At 46.6% G+C, this 21,052-nt stretch overlaps 11 protein-coding genes across 11 annotated transcripts; 4 read left to right on the top strand and 7 right to left on the bottom strand.

Moving 5' to 3' along the window:
* Positions 1 to 61: 61 nt before the first annotated feature.
* Positions 62 to 1,527, top strand: LY89DRAFT_653261 (uncharacterized protein). The gene is made up of 3 exons (XM_018212242.1): positions 62 to 658; positions 713 to 1,235; positions 1,287 to 1,527. Exons 1-3 carry the CDS (start codon positions 511 to 513, stop codon positions 1,303 to 1,305), a joined length of 690 nt encoding a protein of 229 aa, XP_018066176.1. The 5' UTR covers positions 62 to 510; the 3' UTR covers positions 1,306 to 1,527.
* Positions 1,528 to 2,201: 674 nt separating this feature from the next.
* On the bottom strand, positions 2,202 to 2,735 carry LY89DRAFT_593649 (uncharacterized protein; the record flags this gene model as incomplete). Its single annotated transcript, XM_018209759.1, has 2 exons — positions 2,202 to 2,488; positions 2,630 to 2,735. 2 exons carry the CDS (start codon positions 2,733 to 2,735, stop codon positions 2,202 to 2,204), a joined length of 393 nt encoding a protein of 130 aa, XP_018066175.1.
* A 402-nt stretch (positions 2,736 to 3,137) lies between these two features.
* Positions 3,138 to 4,585, bottom strand: LY89DRAFT_699865 (Pkinase-domain-containing protein; the record flags this gene model as incomplete). The annotated part of the gene is made up of 5 exons (XM_018217088.1): positions 3,138 to 3,751; positions 3,799 to 4,113; positions 4,162 to 4,228; positions 4,281 to 4,413; positions 4,473 to 4,585. 5 exons carry the CDS (start codon positions 4,583 to 4,585, stop codon positions 3,138 to 3,140), a joined length of 1,242 nt encoding a protein of 413 aa, XP_018066174.1.
* Positions 4,586 to 5,089: 504 nt separating this feature from the next.
* LY89DRAFT_688318 (uncharacterized protein) lies at positions 5,090 to 6,884 on the bottom strand. Its single transcript, XM_018215682.1, has one exon. The coding sequence runs from the start codon at positions 6,749 to 6,751 to the stop codon at positions 5,498 to 5,500; it is 1,254 nt and encodes a 417-aa protein (XP_018066173.1). The 5' UTR covers positions 6,752 to 6,884; the 3' UTR covers positions 5,090 to 5,497.
* Positions 6,885 to 7,696: 812 nt separating this feature from the next.
* LY89DRAFT_623960 (tryptophanyl-tRNA synthetase-like protein) lies at positions 7,697 to 9,379 on the bottom strand. The gene is made up of 3 exons (XM_018211037.1): positions 8,908 to 9,379; positions 8,587 to 8,856; positions 7,697 to 8,538 (listed from the first exon to the last, which is right to left on the bottom strand). The coding sequence occupies exons 1-3, from the start codon at positions 9,285 to 9,287 to the stop codon at positions 7,767 to 7,769; spliced, it is 1,422 nt and encodes a 473-aa protein (XP_018066172.1). The 5' UTR covers positions 9,288 to 9,379; the 3' UTR covers positions 7,697 to 7,766.
* A 196-nt stretch (positions 9,380 to 9,575) lies between these two features.
* Positions 9,576 to 10,979, top strand: LY89DRAFT_213121 (uncharacterized protein). Its single transcript, XM_018205885.1, has 2 exons — positions 9,576 to 10,711; positions 10,832 to 10,979. Exon 1 carries the CDS (start codon positions 9,790 to 9,792, stop codon positions 10,498 to 10,500), a length of 711 nt encoding a protein of 236 aa, XP_018066171.1. The 5' UTR covers positions 9,576 to 9,789; the 3' UTR covers positions 10,501 to 10,711; positions 10,832 to 10,979.
* Positions 10,980 to 11,094: 115 nt separating this feature from the next.
* Positions 11,095 to 13,749, bottom strand: LY89DRAFT_785996 (alpha/beta-hydrolase; the record flags this gene model as incomplete). Its single annotated transcript, XM_018222945.1, has 10 exons — positions 13,111 to 13,749; positions 12,884 to 13,059; positions 12,773 to 12,831; positions 12,683 to 12,724; positions 12,595 to 12,635; positions 12,391 to 12,522; positions 12,216 to 12,271; positions 11,585 to 12,163; positions 11,313 to 11,529; positions 11,095 to 11,264 (listed from the first exon to the last, which is right to left on the bottom strand). The coding sequence occupies exons 1-10, from the start codon at positions 13,295 to 13,297 to the stop codon at positions 11,095 to 11,097; spliced, it is 1,659 nt and encodes a 552-aa protein (XP_018066170.1). The 5' UTR covers positions 13,298 to 13,749.
* A 606-nt stretch (positions 13,750 to 14,355) lies between these two features.
* Positions 14,356 to 14,952, bottom strand: LY89DRAFT_593491 (uncharacterized protein; the record flags this gene model as incomplete). Its single annotated transcript, XM_018209755.1, has 4 exons — positions 14,356 to 14,543; positions 14,592 to 14,682; positions 14,730 to 14,857; positions 14,907 to 14,952. Coding segments are annotated over 4 exons (453 nt in total), but the record flags the coding sequence as incomplete, so codon positions are not given.
* Positions 14,953 to 15,001: 49 nt separating this feature from the next.
* Positions 15,002 to 15,422, top strand: LY89DRAFT_213058 (uncharacterized protein). The gene has a single exon (XM_018205884.1). The coding sequence runs from the start codon at positions 15,060 to 15,062 to the stop codon at positions 15,354 to 15,356; it is 297 nt and encodes a 98-aa protein (XP_018066168.1). The 5' UTR covers positions 15,002 to 15,059; the 3' UTR covers positions 15,357 to 15,422.
* Positions 15,423 to 17,224: 1,802 nt separating this feature from the next.
* LY89DRAFT_738459 (release factor) lies at positions 17,225 to 18,547 on the bottom strand (the record flags this gene model as incomplete). Its single annotated transcript, XM_018220372.1, has 2 exons — positions 17,225 to 18,408; positions 18,460 to 18,547. The coding sequence occupies 2 exons, from the start codon at positions 18,545 to 18,547 to the stop codon at positions 17,225 to 17,227; spliced, it is 1,272 nt and encodes a 423-aa protein (XP_018066167.1).
* Positions 18,548 to 18,738: 191 nt separating this feature from the next.
* Positions 18,739 to 20,956, top strand: LY89DRAFT_653241 (putative gamma-glutamyltransferase ywrD). Its single transcript, XM_018212241.1, has 5 exons — positions 18,739 to 18,828; positions 18,884 to 19,076; positions 19,128 to 19,146; positions 19,194 to 19,543; positions 19,594 to 20,956. Exons 2-5 carry the CDS (start codon positions 18,912 to 18,914, stop codon positions 20,887 to 20,889), a joined length of 1,830 nt encoding a protein of 609 aa, XP_018066166.1. The 5' UTR covers positions 18,739 to 18,828; positions 18,884 to 18,911; the 3' UTR covers positions 20,890 to 20,956.
* Positions 20,957 to 21,052: the final 96 nt, after the last annotated feature.

The raw sequence follows: 21,052 nt of genomic DNA, 5'->3' as shown, positions 1-21,052 counted from the left end.
TAGGCGAGGCGAGGGGGGCAATGGCGGTTGACTAGGCTTTTGACGCGCTATTGTGGGTACCAGCCGTGCCCCATGCCAACCCCCCCATGCACGCTCGCGGTTGCTGCTAAATTGGATTCCTCAAAATCTTAGAGTAGCTTCCAGCAAGCATCCTGGGTCCCCGTCCAGGATGCAGACACCATGCTGGTCAACGTGAGCCGGAGGGGTCGCGCAAACGGTCGTCCTCAATCTAAACTTGCAGGAAGCAGACAGATGTATAAGATGCTCCTCATCCGTCATGTAAATTCATTTTTTCCCTATCAAGCATCAACAGCTCTCTCATCTCCTTATCCACACTCACTTTCTTCTCTTTATCGTCTGAAAGGAGATCAACAGGTTGCTCGTCCTTGATAATACCTTTTTTCCCATCCAAAATTCCATATATTCTTCGACAGTTTCGAAAGTCTCTCGGCGTCTAATTATTTCGACCCTCCAATTCTCTCAGACTCAAGCTCGAATTTTACCTGTACCATGCCTTCCGTACGCTCTGTTCTCGCCGGCCTCCTAGCCACTACCCTCTTCCAACTCTCTACGGCATCACCGATTCCAATAGAAGAAGCATCAGATTGCTTGCCTAGCAAGCCTGTCGCAGTAACACCAACAATTCCTCCCAGTGGCAGTAAGTTACTAGACATTGTATTTCTTCTCTATACATACTGACTCAATACTTCAGACGTTCCAGACCTCCCAACCACCAACCTCACACTTTTATACGTAGCCATCGGTCGGGGAATCCAAAACTACACATGTACCGCAGCAGGCGCAACACCCTCAGCAGTTGGAGCAATCGCAACCCTCTTCGATGCTACCTCACTCGCATTCACAGACGAGACAGCCGTCCACGCCATCCCACCCGTAGCAGTCTACATGCCTCAACCAACATCCAGCCTCGCCCTCAAAGCCGGTGTCTTCAATCCTATCGGACACCACTACTTCGATGCCGCTGGAACCCCAACTTTCGATCTCACCGCTGTCGACAAGATCCTCTTCGGAGGCAAGACTGGAGATGTGAAGGCACCAACCACAGCGAATGTAGGACCTGACGGAACTGGTGCTGTGGACTGGCTTCAGTTGACGAAGAAGTCAACTTATACTAGTGTTGGCGTTCAGGTGGCTTACCGACTTGTTACTGCCGGTGGAAGTGCGCCAGCCACCTGCTCGAACTCAAGTCTTATCACCGTGCCGTATGCTGCCGAGTAAGTTGTCCTCTTTCCACCGGCTTGATTTTATACTAATCATTTACATAGATACTGGTTCTACAACTGAGAGATTTAAAGCATATTTACGGAAGACAAAAATTTCACTGTCCGGAAAATGGGAAGGAAATAATAGGAAATCAAAAGGGGAGAAGGGAAGGAGGTCTGTGCATAGAAAGGGGGGTTCGTGTATATATTTGATTTGAGTCTTGCAGCACTCCAGCGCGCAAAGTTGTATTACCGCCATTTTGATAGCATTTACACCAGTTTTGAATTCATCATTTACATTCACATTTTACCTGCTATCTTTCGTCGATGCCGACCGAGTGCAGTGTTCTCTCGAGGCGAAAATTAATCCTAGACAACGGCAAGCGTAATGTGTGCGAAACTCTAGATAATCGAGACTACCACAAGCAATACAAAATCACGCATCAGTACCAGGCGCTCAGAATGAAAGTCATATTTCAAAAATCAATATTAGATCCAAACAAGCATGTTGATGTTGATACCGTTTTAGAACCACAAAATTTGATACTTTCCTCGGACCAGATCGCGCGCGCTTGAAGATGTAACCCCATGTGAAAATTCGGAAGCGGCTACACCAAACCCCAACATCTAAAAAACGTTGCAAACATTAATTACAGTATAGGTTTGTACCCTTAGCATTTCTCTTGACCCGCCGGACATTCCTCTCGGTCTCCTCGTCTGTTTTCTTTTCAGCAATTTTGACTCGGAAAAGTACTGGGGTGATGATCGGCATATGTGCGGTTTTGCCAGGTTCGAAACTCTCCCAAAGGAAGTCATTATTTGACATCTTCAAAAATCTCACTCGAGATACAGACATCCAAACTCATCTACAGCGAAACACCATAGGATAGATACTCATTAACATTTTTCATTCCATGATTTCTTTACATGAACTTTTATTCCAACCTTCAACCATCTACCATTATCCCATCCACCACCTCACGAGTTCCTCACAGCACCATCCCGAATCCCACCCTGTCTAACATTGCCCCTGACATCGTCATCACCTCCTCTCTCAACCCTATCAAACTCACTCTTATCCTCAGGTCCACCCACGGCCTCAAAATCTCTTGCTTTGGTCGGCTGTCCCGATCCTTTCAAGATATCACCACCTTCCTCGACGGGAATCTCGCGGTTATCTCCCGCACCGGATGCCGCGCTGCCGTAGGTGACAGAGGCGCCTGGAAAGCGGGTCTCGACTCCCTCGTTGACGCCGGATTCGTTGGCTAGAAGAGATGTTAGTGGGGTTTGATAGATGGGGACAAGTACAGAGGAACATGAACACCAGGAAGTAGAGCAATTTTGATTATTCTAATCCAAAGACTTGATGGACCAGGAACAAGAAAAGGGGAAAGAGAAAAGCATACCGGAATCGCTGTTATTATAACCTCCTTGCTTGGCTTGATGGGAGTTGAGTTCGCGCTCTGCTTGCTTGGCAGCAGCCAGAGGATCTTTGTTATCGTATGAAGACATCTTGATTTTTATCGAACAAACCCTTGATGATACAAATTTTAAAATGCTCGTGTGATGGAGGAAGAATCAAACAGAAGAAAACATCTAAGGTGCTCTGAAGCACGTTACATCATAGTGTTGATGTAATGGCAGCTGCTCGCGGGCGCCAAAACTTAGCATATGGACCCCTGAGAACGGCCAATCACTTGATCCCATATCATAAATGCGAGATGTATATAGCATAGAACAGCGAAATGAAATGACTAAAAATCATCAATTTCGTTATGAGATTTTTTCTCGCTCTCTGGCGTTCGCGACCCTTTCCAAACCCCTGGATCCAGCCTCATTTACCCCAGACACACTGAAAAGTCGACGCTGTATGAATGTCCATCCCCAAGTCGCTTCTTATGAAAGATGAAAACTCTATTGACGCATAGCATCCAAACCGCCTTGCAAATCCTGCTCCAAGCCAGCACCTCCTTGCCCGTATGCTTCCTGGGGTCTGGGGTCCTCGGCTCCCCAGCTACCACCTCCTGCTGGAATTGGCACTGCAGGACCTTGGTTTTGTCCTTGTTGACCTGGCTGGATTCGCACATGCTGTCTGAATCGGGCAACCTCATCTAAGATCATCTTTCGCATTTCACCTACATCTTCTACGACTTCAAAGTCGAAGTTGAAGGTTGTAGGGCATCCAGGCTCGTCAGAAGCATCATGCCAGATGTGAAGATAAGGGTGTTCGAGGGCTTCCTCAACAGAAATTCGGGAAGAGGGATCGAATGCAAGCATGTGGTTCAAGAGATCCAAAGCATCAGGGTTCGCGTTGGGGAACAAGTTCGGGAAAGGTCGCTTTGGCATGAATGGAAGGTTGCGGACATATTCTTGAGCTCTTGGGGAGCCAATGCGAGAGAGAGTCTCCTCGTTTGGTGTTCCGAGGATGTGAAGGATCTGGTTGAGCTGGTCCACGTAATCTCTGCCCTTGAAAAATGGACGTCCGCCGAGTAACTCTGCGAGAATGCATCCTACAGACCACACATCGACTACTTGTGTCAGCTTGATCTTCCTCACAAACGAGGTACAGACTCACTAGCTTTTGTGTAACTCTGGAAACTCAACATGATCTCAGGAGCACGGTACCATCTCGTAGCAACATATTCAGTCATGTATCCAGCATTCTCCTCCGGATCGACCGAAAATCCTCTAGCCAGGCCGAAATCACAAATCTTCAACTCGCAATCAGCGTTAACCAACAAGTTTCCAGGTTTCAAATCACGATGTAGGACATTCGCAGAGTGGATGTACTTCAGACCGCAGAGGATTTGGTAGATGAAAGATTGGAAGTGGGCGTCAGTAAGAGGTTGCCCAGAACGAATAATGGCTGCAAGATCGCATTCCATGAGTTCTGCCATGTGTCAGAAGCTAGCATAAAGTAAGGCCTGGTAATGCAAACCTTCATAGAGATAAGTTTCGTTGAAGTTATCTGGACGAGGAATATCCATATCATAGAGACATGTAATCTGCAGCCATCAGAGCCATTCAATCTGTCTTCCAGCTATGATCTCGACGTACATTGCGATGTCCTCGGAAATGCTGTAGCAGCTTGATCTCACGTAGCGCACGCTTCGCAAGAATCTTCTTGCTGAAGACGTTGGTTACCTTCTTGATCGCAACCCCTTCATTGGTTTGGCTATTCGTCGCAGCACTGCACGAAGGTAGGTCAGTTTTGCTGATGCAGCTATCCATTGAACAGGTGAAGCTTACCAGACAATGCCATAAGCACCCTGACCCAACTCCTTTGTCACTGTATATCTCTCGTCGACGATGAAATCTTGGTTGAAGACCTTGAAGACCTTTCTACCTTGAAGGTCTGCCATTTTGTCGAAATGTGGTTGGTTGTCGCAAAACCTCGAGTTTGGGGATTGATTTCGAGTCACGGATTGGTGTTGGAACAGCTCGATGTCTCTCTCTTATCTGCAGACTATGCGCATGAGCTCCTTCCCGTAATTGTAGCCGCACACGAGGAGTCGTCCAGAGAGTAGGCACGATACGCAACAGCCTGAGCGGGGAAACAGAAAATTGACGGCGCAAGATCAGCTGAAGGGAAAGAGCGCCCTTTTATGTTCGCGAGGATGCAGAGATGTGCTTGGGCAGGGCTGAAAAGTCAGAAGTCAGAAGTCAGAGAAGATAGGCTGGCCTGTTGGAAGGCCCGAAGATGATGATGGTTTGGAGTAAGCCGTAAGTAAGTTCTGAGCAAGCTGAGGGACAACCCCACTACTTCACTACCTCACTCCTCGCCTAATCAATCCAGTAATGTGGAGCTGGAGAATACAAGGCTGAGTCAAAGGAGAAAATAACATCGCACACCCAAGACAAGCCACATTCGACTGTGTTTGATGCTCAAAATCCCAGTCAATGACACCATAGACGCGAGTTACCCCTTTTTCGTCAATTAATGCGATAATGTGCTTGTTCTGATTGGCCAGTCGTGGTGTGGCGAAGCATATTGCACTGCTATTCTCGTCGGCGGCTAGAGATCGTAGTCTACGGAGACGCCCGCACTTCGTTGGTCACTACTACGCTACGTTTCATCACAGATTGATTTAGCTGTCGGTAGAATTTGATAATAACTTCATGCCAAGTCAACGATAATCTGGCAGATAATTCTGTCTATGGATCATTCCCGTCTGGGATAATATCTCAACTATCGTCAGACATCACGGGCTCGACTACTCAACCATAAAGGAATAAAAAGCCATGCAAAACCAAATATAATCATCCTTATCACTTCACTTTGGATTCCCCATTTCAACCCAGTGGGAGTCTCCTCCATACCCCATAACCTCGGATAACGTTCGCCCCTTTTTGGCTTTTTGACGGTATGGCAAGGTGAAAGTTGGCGAGGATACGTCTGCCGTGATTTTATGCTCATGAATCAATTGTTCGAGATTTTCTATGTCTTCAAGCTGTTGATCAAAACTTGTCTGGATCCGAGGCAGTTCCAGCTGTGACGGATGCCTCTGGGTTGGTGTGTAATAATCTGGTTCCTGCTGCTGTTGCTGTGTCTCGCGCTTGTAGTGCAAGCTTTCCGGGTCTTGGCTGTACTTCTGCTGCACGGCATCTAGCCTTTGGAGGAGGCTTCCTACCCTCTGCTGATGCTCTTTCCATCGTTTTGCCTCAGCTGTAAGCTCTACTGCGACAGGCCTTGTTTCATTCGAGGTGCTCACGTAACCATGGTTTTGTTCGGCAGAAATTTTCTGTAGCGGAACGTCCATGGTCTCGCGCTCTTGGTTCAAGGCCGCTTCTCTCTCTCCACCAATTCTAGAGTCCCATGAAGCTTGTACTTCGCTGACATATGTATTAGGGATGTCTAATACATCCTGATCAGTCTTCTGGGTACAAAAGAGATCCGAACCGAAAGTTCGATCTGATGTTCGTCCTTCATCGTCGAAAGCTTCGGGAAGAGGCACAACTGGAGGTTTCTGGAGAGCCCAAAACTCACGCCTACGACTCTTCAAGCCATCACCTCCTTCATTTATCTTATCCTGTGACGCAGGTTGCCTCTCGGTGATTCCTTTACCTGTCGCTCCTCTTTCGGGCGACCCAAGTGGTTCACTCCCTGCTTTCCAATCTGCTTGGTTTCTCCGCTCCATCAACAATCTCATATCCTCCTCCTCCTTTACCCCATACTCCATCTTCTCCAGCCCTAAAGCATCCAAGATATCCAGCACAGCGTCTGATTCCCAGTCTCTTGCCGCTTGCCATGGTTTCGAGCACCAGTCTTCTGCTAAGTTGTACCTTTCTTCAAGATAACTTTCCAACCATCCTAGCAGGGCATCTCGATCTTCAGCTAGTTTTGGACGGAGGTCTCGTGGTGCTACTTTCTTTGCTAGCTTCTGAATAATGTCTGGAAAACCGTGGACGAGAAAGGAGGCAATGATAGGGTAGGGAACAGACGGCTGAACTCGGAGACGAAGAATACACGCCAGCAGGAGAGTATCTCTCTTCCAAGGCGCATTTCGGTGGATTTTGTGTTTTCCCATGAGGAGTGCGGTCTAGTGTCAGAAGTTGTTGTTGAGAGTTTAGCTTGTGTCTTGTTGGAAATTGCCTCGGAGACCTTCGATCATTCTTGTGTACTAGGTTGCGTGAATCATTACGAGTCGGACGGGATACGCGAATACTCAGTTGCGTGAATTACTACGAAACGGACGAGACATGCGATTTACTTGTGCAATATCTCTAATGTAGTTGTGAAGCATGACTTGAAGTAGTATAGTATTTATTATCCCTTCGAATTCAAGATTCTTTTTCGATATATAATCCAAAGGTTTCGAATGTTGATAGTTTACCAAAGTTAACGATAGCTGCAGATATCAAAGGGTACTAGATTGTGTGTCCTCATATCAAAGATAATGGCCAAGATAATCGTCTTGATAAATCAAGTAAACTATTCCCAACAATTTCAAAGAACTATCTAGATGCAGGCTTTCAATCATTCTTATATCCTCAATTGCGTGATCAACCACGGACCGGGCGGGATATGCCACCAACTTGAGCAATGCCTCTAACGGAGTTGTGAAGTATGATTCAAAACGGTATAGAACTTGTCATCCCCTTACATTCACGACTTTTCTTCGTTATGTACACTATTCAAAGAATTCAAATATCACTAACTTATTATACTCGGGATTGCTGCAGGCGTCAAAGAATACTAGATTGTCTGTCCTTCTGTTGAAGATGATCATCCTGGTATGTCAACTAAAGTATTCCCACAGCCTCAAAACTCCATCTGCACAGATGTAGGACAAGAATGAAAAGACTGTGTCGCTGTTGAACATTTCTGCGTTCAGAATGTCTAATATCTAATTACGACTTGTACTTCATCAATGGGGGGGCAAGATAATAGCAGATTTTTTTGTTGGGCATCATAGTAGGTATTAGACCAAGATTCGATTCACGTGGACTTCAGAAACAAGAGATTCTTGCAGCTGTGCTAGGGCTGCATTAGCATTCTGCTGGGTATCGTCTACATAAATCGTCGTCCCTAATCAACTATCGTCACGATGCCGAACCCGCTTTTGCAGCTGCTTTCTTCTCCTCGATAGCCTTAAGCTTAGCCAACTTCTTTTCCTGATTCTTTGTCATCTTTGGGGTTCCTTCCCCGGCAGCCTCGCCCCCGGCACTCTCCCCTTCAGGTTTTTTGACAACGATGGCATTTGGATTTCCTCTCCATTCCAGCTTCTTCCTCGCCATAAAGACTTTGACCACATCGTCCGTCACCGCCGCTCTGCGTTCTTGGAATCCCTTCACGTAAGTCTGCAGCTCAGCTATGCACTTAGCTTTCAGCTCCCCAGTCAGCAATTCACCCTTGGTGTATGCAACCCGAATGCGCTCCAACTCGTCATCATCCTCGAGGAAGAAAGTTAAGTATTGGTAAGACACATCCTTCTCCGCATCGCCACCTTTTTCTCTTTGTTCCGCCTCGGTCACCTGGCCACCAGAAAATGCATACCTATTGATCTTGTTCTTGATCTGATTTGGTTGATCCTTCATGAAGATAGCTGAGCTATCAACCGAGGCGCTCATCTTAGAACCAGGGCCTTGTAAAGCGTCGAGAAAACGTGCGTGTATAAGAGCGGGCTTGGCGAAGTGCAGACGTGCTGCAACATCTCGAGTCATCCGGAAGTAGGGATCTTGATCAATAGCGCAGGGAATAATGGCGGGAATCAGGTTTGTTTTCGACTCGTCGGTGCCGAAGATGTGTGGAAACGAGGATGCGAAGGAAGTTGCGCCTTGAACGGCTCCAAAGTGGATTTTACCTATGCAGGAACTGGGAATGTCAGAATGTTGGACAGACTACTTATCCAGGTCACATTACCTGTCATTGAAGCCAAAGACTGCACGAGCCACATTCAACGTAACATGTTTGGAGATTCGAGTTACGTTTCTGTAGAAAGCTCCTCCCATATAGTCGTAGTCGCTGAACATGAAGGTCTTCTTTGGGTCGAAGCCGACAGCAATGATATCCTTCGCATTGTCCCAGGTATAGCTCGTAACCTCCTCGATTGTTCTCTTCTCGGAGAAGATGTACTTTTCGTCGTCCGTAAGCATGATGATCAGTGGTACATCGAACACATCCTGTAACCACCTATGAGTCATTAGCAATTGTGAAGCAGTTTAGCATAACACCAGCACTTACTTGGTGAATTCAAATGGCACAGTATGCCCAATATGCATGCTATCGCTCGACGGTCCCCGGCCGGTGTAGAGGAAGAAAGGTTCTCCTCTTTCATGGCGGTCCAGAATGTAGTTAAGATCTCTATGGCTGAACACAATTCCTCTCCGCATGAACCTGTGTGGCTTATGTCCAGTGACCTTTTCGAAGCGTACCAGGTCCTCCTCCAGAATCTTCTTTGTCCCGAACTCTTCAATAAGAGTCAGATAATTGATAGCTTTGGCAATTCCATCTGCCCCAATTTCTCCAGCGACATTATAAGGGTCGACCGTTTGCTTGGAGCTCTGTTTCGTGGGCGCATCTGCTGCCAATGCAGCCTGCACAGAGGGTTCTGGGTCGGCCATGGTGAGGACTACCAAATGACAAAGTTACGAATAAGTTTGTTTTGGTAGGGGACGAATTCTCACGGTGGAAGTTGTTCTTGGTGGGGGTGTTGTCTTTTTGAGGTGGCAGAAATTATAGACGGGAAATCGGCTAAAGATGACTCCCTTCAACTCAATTAGGAACACAACACAATATGTTGCAGCAATTCTACGAGAAATATGAGATCCGAAATCCGAAAATTGCCAGAGAAGCAGTAACTAGCAAGGACTTTAGCTATCAAAGATGAGAAAAAAACAATGTCTCGTGCCATTCGCCATTTACCCCAGATTTTGCCGTATTAGTACTAGCCTCGTCGTAACCCTTGTCAGAATGTAAAGTGAGTTCGGATTTGCTGGTCTGCCTCGTGCTCACGCATCATTACATCTCTCCACCTCAGCACCCCCTTCCCCTCCTTTCTCGAACCATCAACTTCAGTTTCTCATTTTTCAACCACGAGCCTGTAATGCATCCACAACATCCATAATGGTCAAATTCTACGAATCGAACTTCTCTTACGACTACTCCTTTCCGGCCGTCACCCTAGCCTACTTCCTCCGCTACCCAAACCCGTACAGCACACATGTATTGTCAACAGACGTCATCTCACGAGAAGTAGATGCCAATGGCCGTCTTCGCACCCTTCGAATCCATCGAAAATCGTCAAGATTGCCGTCTGCCGTCTTGAAACTACTTCCAAAGAGCGTCCTTGGAAACATCAGTGGCGGCAAATCGGAAAGCTATATTCTCGAGACGAGTACGATTGATGTTAAAGAGGGATGGATGCATACCGAAAGCAAGAACTTGGATTGGACTGGTATATTGAGTGTCGTTGAGCGGCAGGAGTATCGGAGGCACGTGCCCGTCGATGAGGGGGATGACTTCAGTATTGGGGCTGGGACCACCGGAGTTGTAACCACAGTCAAGTTTAGGAGCAGACTTGGAGAGAGATTCAGAGCTAGGACGGCCAGAAAAGATGAAGTGGAAGAAGAGCCGAAACGAAGCTTCCTAGCAGCTTGGAGTACTGGTGGAATCCAGCGTAGTATCGAAGCTATTGCGAGTCGCAAGACGGAAAGCCAATTGGGCAAGAGCAAGGAGGGCATGAAAGTGGTATTGGAAAGGTTGCGTCGAGGAGGCTTGGTTGCGGTTCTTGATGGTATGCGAGAGGATAGGAAGCTCAACTTTGTACATGAGTGAGCATTCAATGGATGGGAAACTTCGGAAGCACATGGTAACGACGAATACTTTGCGAACATCGGTCAAGCCTTTTTGGCCCTCTTGTACAAATACACATTTGGGAGCGCGGAGTCTGGGAAGGGAAATCTTGGCGTTTGTTGATATAGCTCTCCTATCCAACTATTTACAATCTTTGGAAAATCTTACGCTGCGAATTTGCCTACTTACCTAGGTAAGAGCAACATTTTTCGTAACTTGCTTGCCATTTAACCTTATGCGAGGAAAGGGAAGATATCACATCCCATCTGCAGTGTACCTCCCCTGGTCATATGTTAACTTGCTAGAAATATAGAGACATGCTGCTTCAATTTGAAGAACGTGCACAGACAGAATTTATATGAAAATTCAAAGTCCGTCAGTAATAGCATCCTTCAAAGCAACACAAGTTCTCTCCTCTTCAAGTCAAAGTAAATTGAGCGAGTGGCAAGAAACTAACATATGATCAAGGGGTACACTGTGAGGTCAGGACAGTGAGTGAAATTGTCAGATTTTCCCACATTTACGTATATACATTAATTCTATGTTGTCTAACATGATATAGGCCCCATCTACTCTCTACATTCTCCACTTCTTTGTTGGTGGAGCAGTACCATTACTCAATGTAGTGACATTTGGCTGTGGGTAATTATCTGTCGTGAAAGGAACTGTACTTGAAAGTGAATCGATTCTTCCAAGCAAGAACTCCAAAGTTCTGTATGAGGCAGATGGAGCATACTGGGGAATCACTGAAATCGGTCAGTGGTTGCTATTTCGCGGAAGTCAAGTGCACTTACTGTGACCCGAAAGGTCTACGCTGACCCAGGTCAGGCCACGCTCTGTGTGTGTTGTACCAAGAACACCTGCTGCTGCTAGAGTTGCTTGGCTAGGATTATCATGGTATGGGACGTAAAAAGGGTCTGAAGGCTTGGTAGTGAATCCTTGAGCTCCATTCCATGTCATGTTTTGAATCATCATGAGAGTGCCATTCGAGATCAAAACCATATCTAGTGCCTTTCGAAATCTCAGCAAATGTTCTCGCCAGATGCAGACTTTCAGGAATACGTACCCCGTGCCCAATCACAGTACGCTTGCTTCTTTCAATAACACCTGGCAAAACACTTACTCCTGATGGAGGGCTATTATCCGTACCGTTGACGAAAACATTGCCACTTGCACATTCCTCCCAGTCGCCAATAGGTGCATTGATAGCTTTTTGAACGTCCGTTCTATTAAAATAGATAGAAGCCCCTTCTGGAAGATAGTCAAAAGATCCGGGGAAACCGAGGACATCCCAGAGCACTGGGCAGGTTGTTGCTACTTGATATATATCCCAACACGGGTTAACGTAAAACACCTCGTTGTATATGGTATCGAAGACATCACAACCGTCTAGTGTGTTGCCATCTGTATCTTGTCCTGGAAGTTCGGAAGGAAATGGACCCGGTGGAGGAAACGTGAGATATTTGGTAATATAGTCGGTGTATCCACAAGCATCAGACATACTGTGGAGTTGAGCTCTGAAGGTGTCGTTGAATGGCATCAGACCATACCAATAGTCCACGAACTGGACAGCTGGGATCTGCTCCTGTATAGCATCATAGGATGTCGAAGGATCGTAGATCATCGTGGCTTCTAAGTTGTGATACTAAATCGGTCTTAGAATATTCTAAGATTATTGAGTTCTCTTAAAGACTTACGGTGGTATCATTCTTGTTGAGCATGGCATCTGCGATGTACGGGACGTAATATCCAGCTACCCAGATGATTAGTACTGTAGATATTGGAGAATGAACGGCGGGGAGGAGTTCATTGATCACTATCCAAACGCTTTCCACGTTCTCGGATTTTGCTGTAGAATAAACATCGACCTACCGTAGCTCTCGCCTGTGATGAATACGCGACGGTTTTGTAAATCAAAAGTGTCTACGAAATTCTCCCACCATCCTAAGAACTCTGCCGCAATATCACTCTCGCCGGTGGCCTCCGGAGTACCCTGGGAGAAGCCTGGCCGAAGAATTAGCACTGCTACATGCCAAAAGTCCCTTGGAGCTAGGGTCATGAAGACAGAGCACGTACCTGTGCCTACGGGCTGCTCTACCCATACAACGTTTGTCAGACTTCATACTGTCAGTGCTTCTGAATAGTCAGGAAGAGAGCTTCGTACTTAACCCAGGTCCAAGGGTTCGGAACAGGGAGGTATGTTCCACTGGAAAAAATCAGTCATCTAGATTGTACACAGATTCGAAGTCCGTACTATTGCCACAAGAATGGACCATTTTCCTGAAGGAGACCTTCGAGAGAGCTGCAACCTGGCTGACAGAAAGGAGTAAGCTCGGCATTCATCTTTCTCCAGGTGAACACTCACTCCTCCATTCAACCAAATCAGGATTTCGTCGCTGGCTTCGGTATTCGTAGAAGGGAAAAACCACCAGTAAAGTTCCCTCGTCTCGTTGGCATCCTTTGAAATTGGAAGCAATCCTGCATATGATTCGCCTACATCAAAATCGACATCTGGGATCGCTGACCCATTTACTTGGAACTCTGCATTGGTTCATTAATCAGTAAGGGTGCAATTCTCTAGGTCCAACTTACTCGTAGTGGTGTTCGTGAGGTAGCCGAATGAATCAGCCCGTCGCTGCTGAACATGTTGCTCTCTTCGTCCCAAACTTGGATGTTTGTCTGCCTTTCCAACATGCTTGAGACTTCTACCAGAGTGCTGTGCAGCAGAAACTAAAGTGGTTGCCACTGTCAAAGCAGAGATGAGGGCCGAGATATACATTCTTCCCAGCAAGTCTAGGTCCCCAATATCCAAATAGACTTGCTAAAACGAAGAGGTTATGGTGTGAACTTGCGGGGCTCAACAAGCTTATGAGGATTTCCCCGAAAGCTCGCGGAGCGAAACATGATGTTGTTATGATGACGAGGAGGACTCATCCATGCAACTTATCCATGCAAAGTCAAAAGCCCACTCGAGCCACTAAGATTCTTTCGCCCCGCCACTGCGTGGAGTCTCCAATCTGTCACCTTCTCGCTTTGTGCGTTAAATCATGGTGAACATGGAACGTCCTGTCGGGCTCTGTACATCATCGGATATCTGCATGTCGATCGATACCGTGTGAAACTAATTACGGAGGCCGCCTAGCAATACCCACGAATTGGCCACCGATGATCCACGGTAGTCAGAAAACAACCCAAGATCAGAGAAGTGGATCAAGACCTCGGGAGATTCATTGCCAGATTCTACAGAAGGGATGGTGGAGTGTTGAAAGGCATCGCTCAAAATCAGCAACGGCCTTCCATTTGGGGTCTAGCGCTCGCCAGTAGCCGCCATGGACACCCTTACCTTACATTCGGGATATTAAAATCTGTTAATAATGAAGATCTAAGCCGATTTTGGTGGGTCTGAGTGTTCCCGGCACTCCTGTGGGGGGCATATGCCGACTATTAAATACAGTACGTTTCGACAAAAAGTAATGCGGAGTTCGATACGGGTCGATATGAAGCTGGAAGTTGACCGAAGAGCAGATTTCCCTCAGAGCCGCACCAGAGATGATCGAGGGGACGGGACGAGACGGGACACCAAAAGCCCCGCCTTGTTGAGGCTGAAAATACTTGTATTGTAACTTCAGACAGGCATTGTAAATATTTTCCAGAATAATTGTGGACCAACATTGAGCTTTAGCTACAGTGATGTGCCGCTCTCTGCTGTGCGATTCGCTTGCAGTCCCAGAATCCTGATCAACACATATGAGTAGATATCACTTCCCTACCATATTCGGCGGTTATAGAGAGTTCAGTCTCTCGATCTTTTCGAAACTGGGAGAAAAGATCTTGGATTCATGCAATTCCAACCTTGTCGCCTGACCTGTTCTCGACGGCGAATGCCTTGATGGCATCCCAGCTCCTACAAATATGCGTGGAATTTGCTCCGGTAAACCCAAGGCGCCTTTCAGTGCCGTCCGGGTCTCGAACAATCTCTGCAAAGTCCAAAGTTGTGTCTCCTGCGCAGAGAATCGACTGCCTTACTTCTCGAACATTAGTACTGCCATTCATGTCTGCTGCTTGAAACTTACTGTAGTCTATGCAGTGATATTCATGCCCATCGCCAGCAAACCTAGACTTGTTTTTCTTTTCATATTTCTTGATCACATCTCTTAGTACTCCCTTGGTGCTGTCAGTACAGACTCCTTATCAACAATGCAGTTTCGTACTAAGCAGTGTAACTGATGAGTGATGGACAGCGAGTATATCTCGCCTTTTTCTGAGTCATTCTCGATACTCTTGCTCTGTGGCATGTCAAATCGTCGAGGATAAGGTACTCGAACAAAACCAGAACCCACTGGATATCATTAGTATACCCAAAGGACTCTTGTCTTGCAAGATCTTACGCGGCAGGAGATCTCTCCATAAATTGTCGGCCTCTATCCCAGTGTCTCCATATTTCGTCGGGAATTCAAAAGTCACCTGTGTGAGTGGAACTTTCCTTCTTCGTCAATTCTACCCCTCAGCTGATAAAACATATTAGGATCTTACTTTCAGGTATGAATGCCTGTGGAGGTAGCAATTCATCTTCTCCTGGTTCAGGCCAAAACTTCGAATGGCCAATGTCCGTCCAGTTTTGGGCCTTGTACCCCACTCCAAAGCCAATGGAGAAGCATATCGCAGCAAAAGCAGCCAGAAGAAGGCCCGTCCTCACTGCAGCCCTCACAGATGATTGCTTTGATGTACGATCGCTCTCCTCGTTCACTTCATCGAGTGGCACAGCACTGTACTGGTTGTTGGACATCTTCATATTCTTGCTCTTAAACGGACGTATGATCGAAATGGGACGGCATTAAGTACTTTAATTATGGGAAAGTATCCACTGGGGCATTTCGGTCCGGTGTATACTGAATAGGAGCTAGTTCATAAGGAGTTGAAATGATTCATTTATCCTAAACAGGCTGAAGTGGGTCGCAGCTGCCACGTGATATTCTTCCTCTTGCCTGATCAAAGGTAGGTACTCACATAGTCGAGACTAGGAATCGATAGTGGAAAGTGAATGATGTAAATGTTCACTGCATTGACTGTAAAGCATTCTGTCTGAAGGTGGGCAGGTCAAAGCATCCTACGATCATCTGATATACCAAAACCTTCCAAGTCTCCAACTCCATGTTGACTAGAGTGCCAACGGTCTCGAAATAAACATCGAGGAGGGTTTGTGTTGTATACACTTAGGAGATAGTCGAGAAGTATGCCTCAGACATTCAGTGGCCAATGAGAAATTGAGCCCCTCTACCTTCAGCTGATAATCCGTAGCATGCGGTCGTCAATTGCTCAAGGAGCTTCACCTTTCATCATGATGGGATAAGGCAGATGGAGTCTGAAATCCAATCAGCAAGTCAAAACAGGGACGAAGATCATCTCTGCTAACTAGTATAATCATGCAGAGACATCTATCGGCAAATCATGGCAATCTGAGAACAAAAGAAGTAGTCAAAGACCGATCTGTTGACGGACTTTGCAGGAATTAAATTGGCCTGATATTCAACCAAAGTTGAGAAGGGCTGCTAATAATCTAGTACGCATGGTTATGGTTGGAGTATCGAACTTTGAAGGTGAAATGGCAATGAAAGTAGTCTGCCGCTTGACGCGTCCTCGACAGCCAGAGGAATCTAGAGGTACAAATTTCCATACATGAGTGCATCGGTGCCATCAATGAAACGCTACGAGAAAATCGCGAGAAAATCGCGCGATTCTCGAGACCTAGAGTGAGAGAGAAAATTTGACGCGTTCAAGACAAAGATAAGCATAAAAATCACAGGCAAAAAGACTTCCGTAGAACAAAGCCTTGTCAAAAGACTGGAAGTGCTAGTAGAAGTTCGCACAAACAAATTGGTGTTGACGATCCATAATGGCCATCACTTTAGCGTAATAGCGAGACGAGATTTTGATATGGGGGAAGGCTGACCTAGTAGCAGAATCCGCTAAAGGTCGTATAGATTGAAATAAGCATTTTTTTGTCATACCAATATCTAGCTGAAGGCGGCCACCAGGCTCGGTGGTTCAGGACAAACCTAGTTTGGCTGATGGAAAGGGCGTCGAGAATAACCCAGGCTTGGGTTTGATAGGGAGCAACCGCTACACGACTGCGCTTGCTCCTGAAGTTTTTGCTCCTTTAATCTATTTTGCTCGCAATCTTTTTGATGCTTTTGATACTTATGATTGGCTCTCTCTGTGGACATTTTTATCTTTGACAATTTTGACAATTTTTGCCCTCGCTTAGCTAAACGAACTGGATACAAGCAAGTCTCTGGCAGCGAATCGAACCATAGCACTGCGATTTTGAGGGCTCGTTCTATTTGGCATTCTTTTCAATTGTTGTCCTCAGCTTTCCCACATTTCCCGTATGATGCGTGAGCAAAGAGCGTACCCAGATATTCAGAGCCGTCGCGTTCTTTAGGCGAGTACACTTGACGCTTAATTGCTTCAAGATCAAGAACAAATGTTCTTATCTACTTGTTCCGGTGCATTCTTATCACTTTACCAGTAAATCGCTCCAATGTGCAAGCAGAATGCAATTATTGTAGGGCTTTCCCTCTTCAATCCACACATCATCTACTTAGACGGTGGCATACAGAGAGTAAGAACAAGCATTGTAGCAAAGCAAAAACATGAAGCTAAGGAGATCGATACCCCCGCTCAAAATGGAGTTTTGCGTGTCCCATCATCTGGCATTGTTGGTTGCTTCGTCCTCCGCGAGCATCGTCTCGATCTCACGATCTCCAAGCCAGGTCTTTACACTTTCTATGATTTTGTCCAGATCATCTCCACCATCCATTACATCATCCAAATTATGGACACTGAGACCACTTCGATGATCCGTGACTCTTTGTTGTCCCCAATTATAGGTCCGAACTTTATCTCCACGACCCATTTTCGCAATGCCAATTACGCCTCTCCTAAGTTTGACAACCTCCTCCTCTCTTGCTTCTCTTTTCGCTTGCGCTAGCTTAGATCTTAGCAACTGCCAAGCTCGTTCTCGATTTTGGTGCTGTGATCTCGAGTCTTGCATACTAACAACGGTATTCGTCGGTATGTGCGTAAGCCGGATGGCGGAGTCGGTCGTATTGACGTGCTGACCGCCCGCTCCACGTGCTCTCATAACGTCTGTTCGTACATCTCCAGGATTGATGTAGTAATCACTCTCGGGGTCATTGAAATCTGCATCTCCAATATCTTGACCCTCGCTGCCTGACTTCGGCAGGCTTGGAAGGACCAGCACACCGACAGCACTTGTATGTGTCCGGCCCTTGCTCTCGGTAGCAGGTACTCTTTGAACTCTATGTACCCCAGCTTCGCTCCGCAGTTCTCCATATGCTCCTGGGGATTCTACCTCGAGAATAGCTTCTGCAAGAGGCGGTTGTCCATCGGAGTCACCATCGGCTGTTTCGTACTTGAGCAAGGATGACCGCATGCCCTTTCTCGAGCAATATGCTTGATACATCCTCAAGAGATCAGCTGCAAATATAGCCGCCTCTCCCCCTCCAACACCAGGTCGTATTTCTACTAGACATGGCAGGTCTTGGAAAGGATGCTTCGGCGTCAAAGAGGTAGCTAATCTTTGCGACAACGTCTCGAGTTGTGAAGCCGTCAACGACAAATCCTCCGCAGCGAGTTCACGGAGCTCAGAGTCTGTTGTGGGGTCTTTCAGCAGGGAATTGAGCTCTTTCAAAGAATCTTGGGCAGCCTCCCATTCCTTCAATGCTTCCGATACGCCTTTAAGTTCTCCGATGCGTCTCGCAATCTTAGCATCAAAGCTCTCAGCTGTCTCTTTGCTCAGCCGATCCTGTTCCGAAGCAAGATTTCGTGCTCGCGATAGCAGTGCCGGTGAGAAGGAGCCATGAGTAGCTGGTATGGTGTGAGTAGGTGAGACTATGTCGTTAGAATTACACAACTTACCAGAGCTAGAAAATTTAAGCAGTCGCCGCCTGGCAGGCTTCAACGATGCATTGAAACATCGTCGACAAATGTATGGAGCTCCGAACATAATCAGTCGCATTTCTTGAAGCTCTCCTGAATGTGACTAAAATTTATGGTTACTGCAAAGGCGGTAGCCCCTTTTGGAAGGTCAACACCCCTGAAATAAATGACGTTCTGCCATGAACATCGGCCGCGGCCGTGGTGGGGCTTCCCCCCATTGCCGAAATCGGGTCGTCTTCTCTTGAGTCTGCATCTTTTCTATGATTCATATTTATCTCCTGCAGTCTTACTCATTTTCTTATACTTTTAGGATTTTAAATACCCATTCGTGCTAACTTCCAATTCCTAGTAAGAGTACTCTGTCGTGCATTTCAAAGATGTCTCGCTTACACTTCGTTTGTAGATACTTGCATACTTCATTTCGGAAAGCTATGCCTTTGAATCTCAATTCAGTATATCCGGCAACAACACCGGAATTCCAAACATTTCCGAGCAGGAGAAGTGTTGTACACAGCACCCAAGGCATTGTTGCTTGTACACAACCTTTGGCCGCAAGATGTGGACTTAAAGTTCTTGATGCTGGTGGAAATGCTGCTGTGAATAATCATGACCCCCCACTTTCATGAATAATTGCTGATAACGAGCAGGATGCCGCAGTAGCAGTTGGTATGAATATATAATCTCTCTTGAATTACTATCTGATCAGCTTGTAGCTGCTGGACTTAATTTGACAGAACCTACCTCCACCGGAATTGGCGGTGATATGTTCTGTCTCTTCTACGATGCTAAGACCAAGAAGATCTCAGCCATGAATGGTTCAGGCCGTTCTGGTATGAAATGCACTCCGGAAGCAACGCGGAAAGACCTCGGCATGCAAGATGGTGACACTGACCATATGCCACTCGACAGTGTCCATGCTGTAACAATTCCTGGCGCAGCAGCTGGTTGGGTCGATACTATCGAACGCTTTGGGAGTGGGAAGTTATCGTTAGAGCAAATCTTGAATCCTGCTATTGAGCTGGCTGAAAGGGGATTCCCGGTCTCCGAACTTGCTTCTAGAGGGGTATTTCTTTGTGATCATCCAGAGCCGAGCTGAACTAACAAGTCACCTAGTGGAGGAGGGGAGAGCAACAACTCAAAGACGCATCCCCAAACTATGCAGAGATGCTGAAGAAGGATGCAAACGGGTACCATGGACCACGAGCAGGAGAAATCTTCAAAAATCAAAACCTTGCGACAACTTTTCGGTCTCTCGCAAAGGACGGCAAGAAAGGCTTCTACACTGGTAGAATCGCTGAAGCTATTATCAAGGTGACTAAAGACAGAGGTGGGTTTCTAGAGCTTGAAGACTTAAAGCACCACATGGAAGTTGGGAGTGAACCCTTCGAGGCCATCTCTTATGTCTTCAAAGGACAGAATTACGCTAGCACCAAGGGAGACTTTGTCGATGGTTCATCAGGTCAAGGAGAAAATGAGGATGATCATGGTGTTGAGATATGGGAACACCCTCCAAACGGCCAAGGCATCGTCGCTCTGATGGCACTTGGTATAATAGAAGCCCTTGAAGAAAGTCAAACGATCCCAGTATTCAAGGAGGAAGACCACAACTCAGTAGAGTATCTCCATGCAGTCATCGAGGCCTTGCGTATTGCGTTCGCAGATGCAAGCTGGTGGGTCGCCGACCCAAGTCATTCCAAAGTGCCGTCGGCAGAGCTTATCTCGAAAGCATACCTCGCCGAGAGAGCGAAACTCTTCGATCCAACCAAGGCATCAGACAAAATTTACGATCGAGGAAGCCCAGCTCACAACCATAGTGACACGGTGTACTTCGCCGTGACAGATAAAGATGGAAACGGAATCTCATTCATCAATTCGAACTTTCATGGGTTTGGGTCAGCCATTATTCCCAAGGGCTGTGGCTTCACACTTCAAAATCGTGGTGGCAACTTCAGCCTGGAACCTGGACATCCAAATGCCATCGCTCCAGGCAAGAGACCTTACCACACGATCATTCCTGCAATGATTACCAACAAACACGACGGAAGTTTGCACTCCGTTTACGGTGTCATGGGAGGTTTCATGCAACCACAGGGTCACGTACAGGTTTTGCTAAACATGCTGGCGTTCAAGCATAACCCTCAGGCTGCGTTAGACGCGCCAAGATTTTGCATTGGCGCCGAAAATATGCCTGGAGATGGAAATAAAAGAAATGTTTATTTGGAAGAAGGGATCAGTGAGGAAGTGTGCGCGAAGCTTAAGGCTATGGGCCACGAGACTCAGATTATCAAAGGCTACGGGAGGAGTGTGTTTGGAAGGGGTCAATTGATTAGAAGTCATATGGAGGACGGAGTGGTTGTATATTCTGGTGGTAGTGATCCTCGAGGAGACGGAGCTGCTTATCCTGGTTAAAAGACTTACTTCACATATAGACACAGGTCACAACCAGAATCAAATTCGCAGTATTCATGAAATTAGCTATTGCGCTGTCCCTTTCTCTCCTTCAACGTGCTAATGTACACAAAGAGCCTGCCGATGACAAAGCTTCGAGAAATGCAGAATTCCATATAACTCC

This window comes from Mollisia scopiformis, assembly GCF_001500285.1.
Source record: "Mollisia scopiformis unplaced genomic scaffold LY89scaffold_22, whole genome shotgun sequence".
Lineage (NCBI taxonomy): Eukaryota > Fungi > Ascomycota > Leotiomycetes > Helotiales > Mollisiaceae > Mollisia > Mollisia scopiformis.
The sequence above is the reverse complement of the archived record's forward strand: the minus strand, read 5'-3'. Positions and strand labels throughout refer to the sequence as shown.

Bases quoted from the DNA above. Each gene is read 5' to 3' on its own strand.
- LY89DRAFT_623960 (XM_018211037.1), bottom strand. From the start codon at position 9,287: ATGGCCGACCCAGAACCCTCTGTGCAGGCTGCATTGGCAGCAGATGCG. The intron at 8,857-8,907 runs GTAAGTGCTGGT...AATGACTCATAG, and splicing joins GTGCCATTTGAATTCACCAA to GTGGTTACAGGATGTGTTCG. The intron at 8,539-8,586 runs GTAATGTGACCT...TGACATTCCCAG, and splicing joins GTCTTTGGCTTCAATGACAG to TTCCTGCATAGGTAAAATCC.
- LY89DRAFT_688318 (XM_018215682.1), bottom strand. From the start codon at position 6,751: ATGGGAAAACACAAAATCCACCGAAATGCGCCTTGGAAGAGAGATACT.
- LY89DRAFT_653241 (XM_018212241.1), top strand. From the start codon at position 18,912: ATGCCTTTGAATCTCAATTCAGTATATCCGGCAACAACACCGGAATTC. The intron at 19,544-19,593 runs GTATTTCTTTGT...CAAGTCACCTAG, and splicing joins CCGAACTTGCTTCTAGAGGG to TGGAGGAGGGGAGAGCAACA.
- LY89DRAFT_653261 (XM_018212242.1), top strand. From the start codon at position 511: ATGCCTTCCGTACGCTCTGTTCTCGCCGGCCTCCTAGCCACTACCCTC. The intron at 659-712 runs GTAAGTTACTAG...TCAATACTTCAG, and splicing joins AACAATTCCTCCCAGTGGCA to ACGTTCCAGACCTCCCAACC.
- LY89DRAFT_213058 (XM_018205884.1), top strand. From the start codon at position 15,060: ATGAATGCCTGTGGAGGTAGCAATTCATCTTCTCCTGGTTCAGGCCAA.
- LY89DRAFT_213121 (XM_018205885.1), top strand. From the start codon at position 9,790: ATGGTCAAATTCTACGAATCGAACTTCTCTTACGACTACTCCTTTCCG.